This window comes from Archocentrus centrarchus, chromosome 16, assembly GCF_007364275.1.
Source record: "Archocentrus centrarchus isolate MPI-CPG fArcCen1 chromosome 16, fArcCen1, whole genome shotgun sequence".
Classification (NCBI taxonomy): domain Eukaryota; kingdom Metazoa; phylum Chordata; class Actinopteri; order Cichliformes; family Cichlidae; genus Archocentrus; species Archocentrus centrarchus.
In genome coordinates, this window is record NC_044361.1 from 26948114 (window position 1) to 26963891 (window position 15778).

Consider the following 15778-nt stretch of genomic DNA (forward strand, 5'->3'; position numbering starts at 1 on the left):
CAAAATCACACAGTGCTTCACAAATAAATAAAAAATAACATGAAATGAAATACAAAATTTGGGGCAGCTGTAGGTCGTGGAGGGGGCTGGGATGGGGCAGTACAGGTCATCTACCAATGAGGTTGTTGGCTCGATTCCCAGCTCCTCTAGTCTGCATGCCGAAGTATCCCCGGGTAAGATACCGAGTGCTGAGTTGCCCCTGATGCATCCATCTGTGTGTGTGTGTGTGTGTGTGTGTGTGTGTGTGTGTGTGAGAGAGTGAGAGGTTTAAAACACTCTCACATTTGGGTGCTCAGAGTGTAGAAAAGCACTATATAAGTACCAGTCCATTTAACAAAAAGTGATGTTTTTGGTACTTGATGCATTCAAAATATACAGTTATACAATTCACAGTCACTTTATTAGGTACATCTGTGAAATCTCCATTAAAATTTTCCAAAGTTCATAAAATTTCAGTTTTTCCTGAGGTTGTCAGAAAAAAGAACACATTGACTTTATCACTGAGGTTCTACTGGGTGTTGAACTGCATTACATTCAGTGGAGTTCATAAAGAAACTGGAAATTGAAATTGGATTACTGCCATTATTGCAGAGGCAAAATTAAAATACCTTTTAAAATTTGTCAATTCTGTTAAAAAAAACAAGTATTAAACTGAATTATTATAGCAATATTCATATTGCTTATATACGTATTTTATTCATTTTCATAATTTTAGTAATTCGTTTACTAAATATAAACACTGTTACTGTTTTAACAAAACACTTTTTTTTTTTTAATACTCCGGCCTCCATACTTTTAAGTTATATTTGAAAGAAAACTCGTGATTCGTGTTTCTGGAGGATTTCCCAACCTATCAGCAGGTCGCCACGCCCATTTTAAATTCATACTCCTGTAAGCCAATCAGAGTTGAGAAGGCGGAGTTAAAGCGAAAGCTCATTGGTTCATTTAAAAATAACAGCCATGCAACCACGCCATTTAAATATTTTAAAAGTCGTGCGTTCCTCCTGTTTATCTCAAGTGTGAAAGAGGAGAAAGGCGGATAAACTATACGCTTGATCCACTAGATTTGTCTCGTTTGAGGTGAGTAGTGAAATACATGAAGCATCTGAATGCTGTAGGCCGAGTTTTTACTCTACTTTAAACGGCTAAAGCTATGTAAACCTCGCTAACTGACTTGATCTTAAGCTAACATACGTGGTTGTTAACTTGGTTGTAAATATTATACAATTTACCTTCAAACAGTGGTAAATACAGTAATTAAAAATGTATTTAAGATTAGTTTAAACAACCTTGGTTAAGCCAAAGTTTTCTTTAAAAACTGAAGAACGTAAACGTTTGTTTATGGTTTAAGCATATTTTAGTTTGTATTGTTATATGATGGTATTACTGATGAATACACCAAGACACAAGCCTTTCATAGAATTAAATGACATGATGCATCTTTTTATTTTATTTTATATGAATATGTTTATCTGTTTAGTGTATTTTTGTTCTTATTTTTTATGTTATGAATATATAAAGACTCTTTCTGCCCTTATGGACATCAAAACTGTGTTCTGTTTTGTTGCATTTAACTGGATGGCAGGTAACATTAAAAATAAGCATCATGGGATCAAATGACAGCAAGATGGCTGCAGCCATTAAACCAGAGCCAGCCATCAAAAAGACCCACATCAGTCATCTCATCGATCCACGCTCCCCTTCATCTGGCATTGAGCGAACACCTATTCAGGTGGGTTATCTGAGGGGTGGGGGGGGGGGGGGGGGGGGCATCTGAAAAAAGGTACCACCTGAACTCCAGAAGATCAGCTGTTTTTAATGAAGCCATGCAAATTTTTACTTTGAGCTTGAGGCCCTCTGATCCAGGCTCTTCTGTGCTCACATTGCAAGAATTTTGAAAAGCTTCTTGTTTGATCAGTGATAAACATATTGCCAAAGGTATTTTCTCATCTGCCTTCACACGCATATGAACTTGAGTGAAATTCCATTCTTAATCCATAGAGTTTAATATGATGTCGGCCCACCCTTTGCAGCTATAACACCTTCAGCTCTTCTGGGAACACTTTCCACAATATTTAGGAGTGTTTATGAGAATTTTTGACCATTCTTCCAGAAGTGCATTTGTGAGGTCAGACACTGATGCTGGATGAGAAAACCTAGCTTGCAGTCTCCGCTCTAGTTCATCCCAAAGGTGTTTTGTCAGGTTGAGGTCAGGACTCTGTGCAGGCCAGTCAAGTTCTTCCACACCAAACTCACTCATCCATGTCTTTATTGACCTTGCTTTGTGCACTTGTGTGTAGTCCTGTTGGAACAGGAAGGGGCCATTCCTAAATTATTCCTGTAAAGTTGGGAGCATGAAAAAGCATCAAAATGTCTCGATATGCTGAAACATTAAGAGTTCCTTATATTTGTCACAGTGCAGTCAGACAAGCACTGTTCTCCTGGCAAGTGTCAAACCCAGACTCATCCATCAGATTGCCAGATGGAGAAGTGTGATTCATCACACACATCTCGACTGCTCTAGAGACCAGTGGCGGCGTGTTTTACATCGCTGCGTCCGATGCCTTGCTTTTCACTTGGCTTGGATGCAGCTGCTCAGCCATGGAAACCCATTCAATGAATGCACTGCTCTTGAGCTAATCTGAAGGCCACATGAAGTTTGGGTGTCTGTAGTGACTGACTCAGAAAGTTGGTGACCTCTGTGCACTATGCGCCTCAGCGTCCGTTGACCTTGCTTTATCGTTTTCAGAATCAGAATCAATTTATTGTCATTACATGAAACCTGTAACGAAAAGAAGTGGTCTACCACTTCATGGCTGAGTTGCTGTCATTCTAAGTTGCTTCCACTTTCATATAATCCCACTAACAGTTGACTGTGGAATATTTAGTAGCAAGGAAATATCACGACTGGACTTGTTGCACAGGTGGCATCCTATCGCTCTACCACACTGAAATTTACTGAGAGCGACTCATTTTTTCACAAATGTTTGTAGAAACAGTCTGCATGCCTATGTGCTTGATTTTTATACACCTGTGGACGTGGAAGTGATTTGAATACCTGAATTCAATGATTTGGATGAGTGAGTGAATACTTTTGGCAATACTATAAAAGATGCAAGAGGAAAAATGAGTGACATAATGACATAATAATAAAAATGACATAATTTAACATCTTTACCAGCCACCTGTCCCATGATGCTAAGACAAAAAATTGTTGAAGAAAAACAAGATTTTGCCTTTAAATTGTTGTAAAAATAATTTGGTTGCAGTTTTTAACAGAGCTTAGTGGTTTTTCTGCAAATGCTGCATAAATATACTAATGTTGTACAAGAAAAGTCATCCTCTGATGGGAGTCAGGTGGGAGGCACTAATAATTACTGACCCTGGTTTATTCAATACAGGCATGTCATAATCTGGGAGGCATTCAAACATGGAATAACTGAATATCTTTTTAAGGTTGGGCAGCCTGTCTCCAGAACATCTGCTGAGATGAAAAGCGAGTGCCCTGTGGTATTTAATGATCCACGGTCACCTACCATTGGCATTACCCGCACCCCTGTGAGAGAAGTTGTGAGAGGTAACTCTTTCATAAACAATAACTTTCAGCTTGGCTTTACTGACTTCTCTAATATGACTTTCTTCCATTTATCTCCAGCAACAGTTGGGTCCTTTGCTCGCCGCCTGGGCATGATTTTCCACAGTGAGGTTGAAGGGAAAGCCCCTGAAGACCATCAGAAACGCTTTAGCAGCACCATGAAGGAGGACTTCACAGGAGAAGAGCTGGCCTCCACTGAGCCCCTCCTGAGTCCACAGCTGTTCAGCAACCTTGGCTCACTGGCTGAACATGCTAACCTACAGGTGACCCCTGTGCAGCCTCCTCTGCATGCCAGGGGAGACTCTAATCCTTTTGTGCTTCTTGAAGAGCCTCAGGTGGAGGTGGAGGTAACTGAAGCAGATATTACCCTGGAGGAGGCTGAGGAGGCGAGAGAGTCCCCTCTTCACAAGAGACTGAGCATGAGCCTGATAACTTGCCATGAGGGTGCGCCCTCCACCCAAGTCTTTGTGGAGGTCCATCGTGAAAATATTTCATCCCCAGAACCTGGCGCAGAGACGGAGCCGCTCGGGCATGGTGTGGATCACGCTTACGCACTTCCTTCTGTCACCACTGAAGCAGACTCTCCTGTTGAACCGGCCCCCACCACTGATGCAGATGATCCCCCTGCACAACCAGAGGATGAAGAGAAGCTGCCATCTTCTGAAGAAACTAAAGAGCTCATTAAAGAGTCTGCTTTGCCTCCATCTGATCCACCATCTGCTGCTGGTCCTGAGCAGCCACAGGCCAGCACTGGCATCCGCTGCCCCACCTTCGACTCAAAGAGCCCCAGTCAGGTGGTTTTTAAACCACAGTGGCTGGGAAAAGGCTTTGGTCCTTCTGGGCTCAGACTGAGAGGAGTGCAGGGGCTCACCGGAAAAGGAGGCTCCTCTCCTCTTGCTGTCCGTGTGGCCGTTAAGAATGTAAACAATGAAAACAAGGGACAGTCTGGAAAACTGAAGCAGAAAGGTGTGTAGAAAGTTTGTCACCTTTGGTTGTTTAGTATGGGATATTGTTGGGTCTTCTTTAAAAAGAAGAAAAAAACTAAAAAAAAAACAAAACAATTTTTTAAAATTTTATTATTTTTTTAGGCACTGAAGGCCGCTCCCCACTGCAGATCCTCAAGGAGACCAACTCGCCCAGAGACCAGCGTTCTCAGGTACGTGTGTATTTGTAGCTGTAATTTACCCACATACAGGCTCATGAAAGCAATGTCTGTGTTTTAGTGGTCCAAAATCGCTAAATGACAGGAAATTAGATGTTAAGACAACATTTTGATTTCTTGAGAAAAAGGAAAAAGCACGCATATCCGAAGGAGTGCATGCTAGGACAAAAACCAATAGTGGAACAAAGATTAAAGTCCGCACACCTAATGAGCTCCTGAGAAATTTTTTTTTATTTACCTCGAACAGGAGAGTTACATCACGAGCAAACTGCCCTTCCTCAGACTTCACCATTTCACAATTTTCTCATCTTTGTTCCAACATTTTGATTTCTTCCCAGATGAAGCTGAAGGCGTCCACCCCAGACAAGCAGAGGCCGGGACAGCTGGACCGCCGAGTGCTGGCTGTGTCTCTGGATAAGGAGAACCGATGAGACGCTGTGGTCATGTTTTTAAAAAAATGTTTTTATTTGTATAGTTTTTATAAACCATTTGTTGTGGTGTGTTTCTGTGTGTGTATTACTTTAACTGCCTTCTGCTGTCCTCATCTACCTTGTTGTGTAAATAAAATTGGTAAATCTACTTCAGCTTTGAATGTTACTGGTTAACACTTATCTATTATTTGGGTAATTTTCTTGTATGTTTTTTTTTTTTTTTTTTGGGAGAACTCAGATTTCATCTTCAACACCTAAATAATATTCTGCTTGTCCAGAAATAAAACTTGATACTTTGCAAAGATTGTGTATCTCACATGTTACTGAACTGCTGTTTTAAACTGTACCACTTCTGGCTTTCATGGCACTGTTTCTGAATTTCTGTACAGTATTTCTAGCTATGAAATATAGAACATACAATAGTGCAAACTTATAATTGAACTGCGATTTTAGAGCTGTTTCTCTCATTAGTTTAGTTTTGTTGATTCTCAGGCTTGCTGTGGCATATTCCAGTTCAGAACAAGTTCACACCTCACACATTTTTCTTTTTCATCAATCAGCAATAATGGTCCAAGCTCAATTTAAGAAGTAAGACAACTGCAAAAGCAATCTCTGGTTTCTGTTGTTTTTTTTTTTGTTTGTTTTGTTCCCACTGGCTCTCCACAACCCACCTGCACTGACTTTGCTCCCCACAGTTTGAGAATGTTGAGAACTACTATAGTGACACGCTGTCTGTATTCTAAGAAGCTGCAGTTTAGACTGTACCAGATATTTTATCTTTTATATCGTTCTCTGTAAACCCTAGAGATGGTTGTAAGGGAAAGTTTCTGAAATACTCAGACCAGCCTATCTGGATCATGTGACATTCAAAGTCATTCAAATCACCTCCAGTCTGATGCTCAGGTTGGGGCAGCCGTGCCTCAGGAAGTAGAGTGGGTCATCTACTAATTGGAAGGCTGGTGGTTTGATCTGTGGCTCCTCCAGTCTGCGTGTCAAAGTGTCCTTGGGCAAAATACTGAACCCCGAGTTTCCCCTGACATCCATTGGAGTGTGAGTGCACCTTGTCTATACCCAAGACAAGGCACTTGTATGAATGTGTGTGAATGAGGCTTTAAGTAAAAATCCCATTCAATGCTCCGAGTAGAAAAAATGCTATATTAGTACCAGTTAATTCAGTTTGGACAATGTCTACTGAGTTGCTGTCATGTGATTGGCTGGTTACATATTTGCACTAAACACAATCGAACCTATTATTAGGTACAACTGTACCTAATAAAGTGGCTGTGAGAGTTCACAGAGCTGCATCTCCAGCACTGAAAATATTTATTCACCTTTGCTCAGCCCCGATGACCAAAGCTTCATGTTAAGGTCAGGTAATTGTTATTCTAATTAATCTAAGAACCCAGACTTTTCAGCAATAATTAGATGCAGCATTAAAAAAAAAACCTTTTTATTCACCCTTTTTTTAGTTTTTTACTTTGACTTGGGAACTTACAACAATAGAGGGAGATGGAAGTGATGAGAATAACAAAATTAAAAATTAATTTAATTAAAAATTAAAAAAAAGAGACAGTAATAACAGGGCACTTTCAGTAGTCTAAATAATTTGCTTTATAGGCCAACCATTTGGTCCACAGTTTTCTGTGGCTGCCTGCTTTATTCCTTAAAGAATGAAGCTGGTTTTCCATGGAGTGAATTCTTCTATATCCAGCCACTGATCTGTCCTTGGAGGATCACATTTTAGCTATCTCTTTGATATGACTTTTTCACATGCAATAGTCAAAACTTTGAAATAATATAAATCTCCTCTTTGAGTCATGCTGCTAGGTATTGGTGCCAAAAACACCACTCTGGGGCCTTGTATAAATCACAACCAAATATGTCCTCTAAAATTAAAAACTATTCCAGAATGGTCATAGTTTTGTACATGACCAAAAAATGTGAGACTGACGGGCATTCGCCGGCCCACATTGTCTCCAGCACCATTTTGGCTAATTTTTTTTTATGTGAGGTGCAATAAAGAAATACTTTAGACTTCCATGTTTTGGAGCTGGGTGAGTCTGCTGTGTCTTACTCGTGGAATCACTCTCAGTTCAGTGTTCAGTTCTCTTTCCCATTACATTTAAACATACGACAAATTAGTACCATTGCAATTTGCACACTCCTATACAGTTTAGAGACAGTTTCTATATGCAGCTGTTGACAATTTAGTTACTTCATTACCTTCTGGTGAAATTCCCTTTTGAATTTCTGTATAATAAAAAGTCCTTCAGCTGACGGTATCTGAGCAGGTCTGTGTTCTCTAATTCAGATTCTCTTCTAATGTCTTCAAACACTTTCCCTCTCTGAGTGTGCACACAGCTGTTTTTTTCTCCACTTTATGAACATACTGTCCATCTCTCCAGGTCTAAACTTCGGGGTCTGAGAGGATTAGGAGTTTGCTGTCTCCTTCAAGTTTATATACTCCAACCATGTCGTACCAGGCTTTTAGTGTGTTATTCTCTTCCCCTTATTCTCTTTGATGGGGAGAACTTTTGTTTTGGATATATTGATATGATAACCTGAATCTTCATGAGTTCTGGGAGTGTTAAATCTGGATTCTGGAGAAAGGTGATAATGTCATATGTAAATAATGCTATTATATGGTCCTCCTTAGCTATTCTAGTTCCCTTTAGTTTTTGGCTTGAGCCAAGGGCTCTATGAATATTGCAGAAAGAGAAGAGCGGAGGCAACAGCCCTGGTGAGTGCCTCTGCACTGAATCTTTATGCCAGGTGATCTTTACTGTAGCATTTTTACCTGAGGTTATATCGTCTTAATGTTGTTTTTTTTTTTCAATCATTTTTTATTGATGGATAGTCTGGGGATTGAATGGGAGGGTCTGTGTACATGAAGGTTTTACATTGTGGATGGGAATGAGGCTGGAAGGCTTTTAGACCCTTTATGTAGGATGACATGGTTATGGAGCAGTTAGAACTACTCTCACCTCACAGTAAGAAGGTTCCTGGTTTGAGCCCCAACAGGTGCCTCTCTGTGTGGCGCTTGCATGCTCTCCCTGAATCTGCAGGGGTTCCTCTGGGTTCTCCAGGTTCCTCCCAAAGGCATGCATATTAGGTTAATTGGTGTTTTTAAATTGCCCACATACAGTGCATGAGGTAGTTAAAGTCCTACATGAATAAATGCAGGTATCCCTGATTACATTATTGTATTTTTTTAGCAGAAGGAATTTAGCTTGTAGCTAAATGTGGTTCAAGGCATCTGTTCTCTTATGAGGTAAATATTTTTGTGCATGGCTGCTGATTAATGAATAATAAAACTAAACAGGTTTGACAGAGAATTATGTTCAGGGAATTTAGAACACGTGCAGAACAAACTCATTTAAATAGCAATAAGATTTTGTTCAGCATGCAGCTGTGTGTTAACAGCCTGTTTATCCATTTAAAAAACACAGTTGCATGCCCCCCCCCCCCCCCAAAAAAAACAAAAAAACAAAAAAAAAAACATCTAAAGTCACTCTATGGCTAAACACTGGCATTTTCTTTACAGTGAAAGTAAACAAAAAAGCAGTGTTGATAACATTTCATGCTTTACTCATATTATAGAGGGCCAGAAATAAACACAAAGACTTGTGTAATGCATGACGTTTATTAGGTAGTTTTGCTTCACTTTGTACAGTGTGTATCCACTCTGGAAAAGAGCCGGTCTAAATTAAAGTTAGATTTTTTTTTTGAATGTTTGTTTTTATGTACACAGCCTGTCCTTCAAGTTTAAAGGTTAGCATGCAGAGGAAAATGTAAGCACTTATATACACATTCAGATGTACTACTTATAAGCGCAGTAGCCATTACCATCCACGTAACACTCACACAAAGAGTCCTGTCATGAGACAAATGGGTCATCTTTTTTATGTAAGTGCTTAGTGAACCATGAAAATCATTTTATTATCCCATCTGTCAGTTCAGCAGTTTACCCAAAGCACTTTTTCAGGTCTAGCTACCGAGGGGTTAGGCCGAGTAATGAGACCCAAAATCCTGGTAAATATTGTCCATCGATCACATACATAACAAGTCAAACACTAATCTGCAAACTAGAACTCCATTTGAATTAAAATTAGAAAATGAACAGGAAGTAAATGTAAGCATCTACAGAATCTACCAAAACTAACAACAAACAACAGTCTGAAACAATAATGCTCATATTATTTATATGATTTCACTTATGCTTTGATAGAAATCACAGCATGTTAGTTAGTTAGTTACCCAGCACAACACAGGCTGCAGATTGACGTGATCAATTCTATCTCATCCCGTGTGCTACCTTTTCCATTTGCCAACTGCTCGCAAATTGCTGTAATTAATGTGCATACCTGATCCATGTGAACCACAGTACAATTAACTACTGGTGGGAATGACATTTTCTCAAACCCCCTACCCAAAGTTCCCCCATAATGTGAGAAGAAAGTTTTGAGTGCAAAGTGACGGAGAGAAGAGAAGAGAAGAGAAGATCTTCACATTACAACAGCCTTCTCCAGCATTAGATAGGACTTGGCACAAATTGACATACCCTCTTCTCACCCTATGTGGCTCCTCATCCCCTCATCCCCTCCCCCAGACTTCAATTTCTTTTTGTCTTCTTCACTTCACTAAGTGCTCTCTTTGCAAGGAACAACCTCAGTTCCAAATCTTGAGGAAGCTGTCCCAGGATCCCGTGCAGCACGCCATGCCATCTGCAGATACTCCAATGCAGCTCACTCTGTTGTCGTGACCAGCCAGCACTCCTGAACAACAGCATGTGGGGGAAAAAAAACAAGACCCCGCCCCACGTGATGAGTTAGTAAAGGGTACCTTTTGAAATTAACTGCTAATTCAGATTCATCTCCTTGTTTTCTAGCTCTAGTTCTAGCTTGTGTGACAAAACATATTAGTTAACTAAACTCTAGAAGTATTGTGTACTTTCAAAACTAGCTAGCAATATACAAGAAATTAAATTTCAGTCTCTGACAATTGGTCAGATTTGTCAAGCAGCATGAAAAGGAGTTGGTGCAGATATTTATTGTGACTGGGATGTCTATGGGATTGTGTGTCAAGTGTTTGTTTTGTATCATATTACTGTACTGTAGATATTACAGTCCGACAAATGCCACCCATATCACAATGAAAAAACGAATAAAAACTAAACTGAACAGTGCAAACCCAATCTGTAAACTAAATGAAAGGAAAACAATGAAAATAAAGAAGGAAACAAGTATAATAACTCACCGACTCTCTCAGCTTTAAGCGAGTCCCAGATGTTGACGTTGAAGTCGTCGTAGCCTGCCAGTATCAGGCGTCCGGACAGTGAGGGGGCCAGAGAGGTCACCCCGCACATGATGCTGGAGTCCTGGTAGGTGATGAGGTCCTGGTCAGCTCGCAGGTCGTACATCTTGCAGGTGGCATCATCTGATCCTGTTATCACTGCATTACCATTGGGGAAGAACTGGAACAAATAGAAGCGGTAAGAAACCGAGCGTCCCTGGACAGGAAACATTCAGAGCTTTACACAAAATTGAGAAGGAAAATTTTTTTGGTCCTCACCCCAATGGCATTGATGTCGCTCTCATGGCCTCCAAAGGTCTGTCTGCACGTGCCCTCCCTGATGTCCCACAGCTTGGCTGTGAAGTCACAAGCCCCTGAGATGAAAAACTTGAAGTCTGGGGACACGGCTAGGGACATGCAATCTCCCTGATGTCCGGCAAACACAGTCTTTTGGGTTCCTGTCTCAATGTCCCATAGTACACTAGAAGAGAACGTTTATTTCAATTTAAAGAGTAAAGAGAAAATTTAAAACTTTTTTTTTTTTTTTTTTTGGGTGAACCAAACTATATTCTTACCAAGTACAGTCGCCTGAGCTGGTGATGATCTCAGTGTCGCTGATGAAACGACAGCAGGACAGGTAACCTGTACAACCACAGAAATACCACATGGGGCACCGCAGGACTCATTCCAAAGGACCATTAAATTTCCAGTTCTTGCCGTCCTCCTACCTGTGTGCGCTGCCAGCTCACGCATGACCTTGACATTTCCATCCTTGCCCTTGAGGTTGTAGATGGAGCACATGTTGTCCAGACCTCCACAAGCCACAAGGTTTCCAGAGGGTGCATAGGCACAAGTCATCACCCACGATGACTTGAGGGGGATGGCATTCACCTGGGTGCACACAGTGGGCAGGTAATGATTGTTTTCAGTTTCTGAAACCAAATGGATCTAAAACACTAATCTGAATGACAACATTAAAATATTTTACTATTGCTGATGAGTTGTCTCGAGATAGAAAGTTAGATATTGTAACTTTTAAACTTTATGTGCTTAAGTCTTTAATGTTTAATGTTGCAGAGAGAAGTACGTTGTGTATTTTGGTGTGTTTGAGAGTGAATACACCCTGCAAGGTTTTAGCCACATTTACTTTAGATTTAGGTATAGCTGGAAAAACAAATTCCCATTGCTTCCACTATTTACTGAGATTATAATAGACCTCTCCTACCTTATTGGTCGTGATGGTGTCCCACACTATGAGTTTTCCATCCTGTGAGGCACTGACACATAGCCTGGTGGAAAAATGTGATTCAATTTGAAATCAGTGATTAGAAGAGTTACTAGAAACTTATCAGATCTTGGCTGCAACACACAAAAAAACAGGGGTCTTTTCAATTTGTGTGCAACATGCTGGGTATCTACTTTGAGTCAGTGGCCCAGTGCATTGCATAGATCTTGGCAAGATGACCCCTTAGGGTTTTCCTGGTCTTCAGCTGGACACGCCCCACCACTGTGATGCTAGCTGCTGCCTCCTGCAGTGTGGTATCCTGCACCGCCTTGCGAGCTGCCTGCAGAGCACACACAAACAAAGCTGCTCAGGTACAGTGCAGTCAAGGATAATATGTAAACATACATCAGATAGAATATGATATCACGTCACAGTAAGAGGCCAATTCACACGATATTGTGGATAATGCTCTCAGCATCTACCACAGATGATATAGTTGGGCTAACTTACAGTGATCTGGTCTTTAAGACTGTCCGCCTCCTTTCGAAGTTGCTCCATTTCACCCATGGTGATGTCTGTTAGGCACTGTCAGCAGTGGAGACTAGGAGAGATGACAGAAGAGCTGGTAGTCCTGGAAATAAGGAGCGATGTGGTGAAGAAGCAAAACAGAATTCAGTTACCAAGAAATCATAAAATCTTTGCAGAGCTGCCCGTACAATCAGCCAGAATTTTACCTGCATTTACCTGTTAACCTTCCTGCACTAGGTCTCCAGGTAAGTACTACTTTGCAAGTCAAACCGGCCCCCCCCGTCTGCTTTGCAAACTTTTCTTACTTCACAAGAACACACAGAGAAACCCACAGGACACACCCACACACACACGCACGCACAGGCAGACTGTATGAATATTCAGACGGTTAAAGTTTGTTCTTCAGACGGTGTGAGAGCAAAGATCCTCACCCTGAATGTACACACAAACCAGTATGTCCTGTAATAAAATGTATCAGCTCTCACTCCATGCCTCTTAGCTCACAACAAATTCACAACACTTGTAGAGGAATTTGTGCCATTTAACACTCCAGTTGAGCTCTCATCTAATGTTGATGGCTATTAAATTTGCTAATGTGATGATTAAATGAGCAGTGTTTAGTGGTAAAACCAATCGCCTAATGGTTGAACTCATAAAGTGTGACAAATGTAATCAGCACACAACTGAAGAGGCAGCCACTAAGTGAGAAATAGCTCAGAGAAGTTCAGATGGAAAAGCACAGCATTTATTTCTTGGTGAAGCACCACAATGTAACCAAATTTAAAAAAACCAAAAAAACCCACCTTTCTTCACTCTGTTGTACAAATACTACAAGTTACTTCTCTTTCCTTGTGAAGCAATCAATTTTCATGATGCCATTTAATTTATCTTACCTTCAAAAGTGACAGGAGGGAATACTTGCGCTGATTTTACTGTTTGCGTCCCTGCGTCTCTCTGTTTCTCTCCCTTCTACTATTTGAATGAGAGTCCCTGTCAAAACACATGACCAAGTGGATTTGCCTCTAATTTGTTTGAAATGAAAAGGGGAGGAAGGGAAAGGAGGGAGTGACTCTGTAAAAGAAAGAGATTTGATTTAATTGTTTGCCACTGGGCTGCTAAAGTAAATGATGATGGCCTGATGCCGTGCTCCAAAACACACCAGCAGCTACAGTTTGGGCGTAGCTTTCTTAAACTGCTGACTGATGCTGTCGTCCCTGAAGTCTGAAACATGGGGATTTTAAGCCTTTACTCCAGATGTGGAAATTGCTCCAGTAATGAGAGTTGTAATGATGCTTGAGTGTTTTAGTTGTGCTATTACCCTTTTGCCATTGTGTTCCTGGGACCCTGCCATTGTTCCATGTGATTAAATGACTGCTGGGGGTGGCTGGATGGTTTAGTGCATTAACACAGACAGAGGGAGAAGAGAAGGCAGAGGGAGGGGAGGCAGGGAGTTATAACGGGGGTGGAGGGTAAGAGGTGAGGCAGGGGAGTGAGTTTTAAATCCTACTGGCTGAGATTTTAAAGGATGCCTTTTGAATCAAATCTGCTCTCATCCGATTACTGACTGCTCTTTGCATCTGGATAAGAGATGGAGAAAGGGATGGGGTGGCAGTTAGGGGCATGAGAATGAAGGAGGGGGCAGATGGACGAGGTGGGCTGAGAGCGCTGGTGAAAGGTAGAGGGCTCCTCACACAGTTGCACTCTTATATTCTTACAATGTACAAAGAGATATTGGAAAATTGTTAATATGGCAGTTAATTAATAGTTTGAAATTGACTGACTGTACAGTAAAGACTTCACAAAATTTGACTATTGACTGCACAGCATTTAACTGCAAGGTAACTAAAGTTGCAAACATTTTACCTGCTTTTGCTTCACAGTGAATGTGTCTTCATAACTTCAGCCAAAAGAGTTGGTACTTATTCTTCAACAGTGAATATACCTTCCTCTAAAAACCATACTGTGAAAGAAGACTTTTTCAATATGGCACAAGTGCGCTTGTGCTATCAAGCACCTTTTCTGCTCTTCAAAGTTCAAACAGCTGATGTTTTGATTTGTATTTTTACACTGAAAATGATACGTCTGACATAACTTTATAAAGCTTTATCATGCAGATCATGTCTGACAGTATTAAGAGTCGGACAACAAAAGAAGTTTGTTTTTTGTTCAGATTATCAGCCCAAACAGTTAAATCAGTATTGTATGCTAATCCCATGCAAATCCCACGTCTGCATGTGACATAAGCAAAAGATAAAACATAAAACACACCAAGAGCCTCGAGTGTGTGTCAGTATAAGTGTGATATCTCCATACCTGATATTTGATCAGAGGTAAGCAATTCTAAGAGCCTGATGCATTTTAGTGGTCAGCAACTTCCCAGCTTGGGAAGGACTTTTTTTGGAATTGAAGTGTAAGAGTGTGTCATGACACTCAAAACAGCCGCGCTTCAAGCCTCAAAAATATGAACAAATTTGAAAAGATATCAGCGATAATTGCCTTCAATTCAGTTTTGTCTGATCCCTCAACACCTGAAAAGCATGATACAGCAGCATAGCCACAAAGCTGAAAAGAACAGTGTATGTTGAAAGGAACACATGACCATCCACTTACCAATAGGAGACTCCTATCAAGATGTTTTGGTGGCTCTTCAATCCGTCTTCCTCCAGCAGCCTCCCTCAGGTTGTTGTCATAAGTTCAGCCTGTCTGTTACTACACGTTCCTTCACTCATTCACTTTTGGTATTGCTCACAGTGCGGTATTCCTCACTTGCCTCAGTGCTCCTATGAGGAACAAATGAGGATTGGAGGGATGAAGGGAGATCAGCAATGAGGGGATAAACCCTGGAATGGAAGAGGGAGGTGGGGTGGGGTGGGGGTGGGGGTGGGGGGCGATGGTGAAAAAGACAGAAAGGGAGAAAAGACAGTGGGGGAAACCAAACAAGGTGCAGAGCATGTCTGTGGGGTCACAAGACATGAGCCAGGGTGAATCTGAGTCAAAAACCGAGAGATGGAAATCATGAAGGGGAGGGAGAAGAGGATAAATAGAGGACTTGGGAACATGGCTTTTTATGGTGCTGAGATAGTCTTTAAAAGATCTATGACTGACAGGAGGGTTTGTGTTTTGTAAACCTGAAGTGAAGCTAATATTAGAAAGTTTATGGGCAGAGAGGGAGATAGGCAGCGCAGGGATCAGACAGGCTACAATGGTAAAGCAAGAAATAACTGCAGAATTTCAGGGAACTACCGATGGATGATTCTTATATGCAAGCAGAACTACAATCATGGGCATTTACAGGCAGCGTGCAGGGTGTACGCCACTATAGCTGTCTCCTATGTTCTTTGTTAAAATCTGACCTAATGTCTCACCTAAGGGACACCTAAGAGACACAAAGGCCCCTCTTTTTTTGGCCTAAAAGCCCTTTGCTTAGCTCAAGTTCTCTCGAAACATCTACATTTAGAGGTTTCTCTTGTCACTCATCTGTTAACGTGCACTCCACAGCTTTTGCACATTATCTAATAGAGTAAATCACCTGTGTTAGTTATGAA

At 41.0% G+C, this 15778-nt stretch overlaps 2 protein-coding genes across 4 annotated transcripts; one reads left to right on the forward strand and one right to left on the reverse strand.

Annotated features, from left to right (window-relative positions):
- Positions 1–952: 952 nt before the first annotated feature.
- On the forward strand, positions 953–5409 carry cdca3 (cell division cycle associated 3). The gene is made up of 6 exons (XM_030750439.1): positions 953–1080; positions 1586–1732; positions 3457–3577; positions 3656–4561; positions 4684–4751; positions 5096–5409. The coding sequence occupies exons 2-6, from the start codon at positions 1607–1609 to the stop codon at positions 5186–5188; spliced, it is 1314 nt and encodes a 437-aa protein (XP_030606299.1). The 5' UTR covers positions 953–1080; positions 1586–1606; the 3' UTR covers positions 5189–5409.
- Positions 5410–8815: 3406 nt separating this feature from the next.
- gnb3a (guanine nucleotide binding protein (G protein), beta polypeptide 3a) lies at positions 8816–15092 on the reverse strand. 3 transcript variants are annotated; one of them, XM_030750296.1, is made up of 10 exons: positions 14844–15092; positions 12440–12537; positions 12216–12336; positions 11900–12045; positions 11706–11769; positions 11209–11371; positions 11056–11122; positions 10760–10961; positions 10445–10661; positions 8816–9963 (listed from the first exon to the last, which is right to left on the reverse strand). In XM_030750296.1, the coding sequence occupies exons 3-10, from the start codon at positions 12270–12272 to the stop codon at positions 9857–9859; spliced, it is 1023 nt and encodes a 340-aa protein (XP_030606156.1). In that variant the 5' UTR covers positions 12273–12336; positions 12440–12537; positions 14844–15092; the 3' UTR covers positions 8816–9856. The 3 variants fall into 3 exon arrangements, with proteins under 3 accessions (XP_030606156.1, XP_030606157.1, XP_030606154.1); XM_030750297.1 differs by lacking the exon at positions 12440–12537 and having other exon boundaries at positions 12216–12306; XM_030750294.1 differs by lacking the exon at positions 12440–12537.
- Positions 15093–15778: the final 686 nt, after the last annotated feature.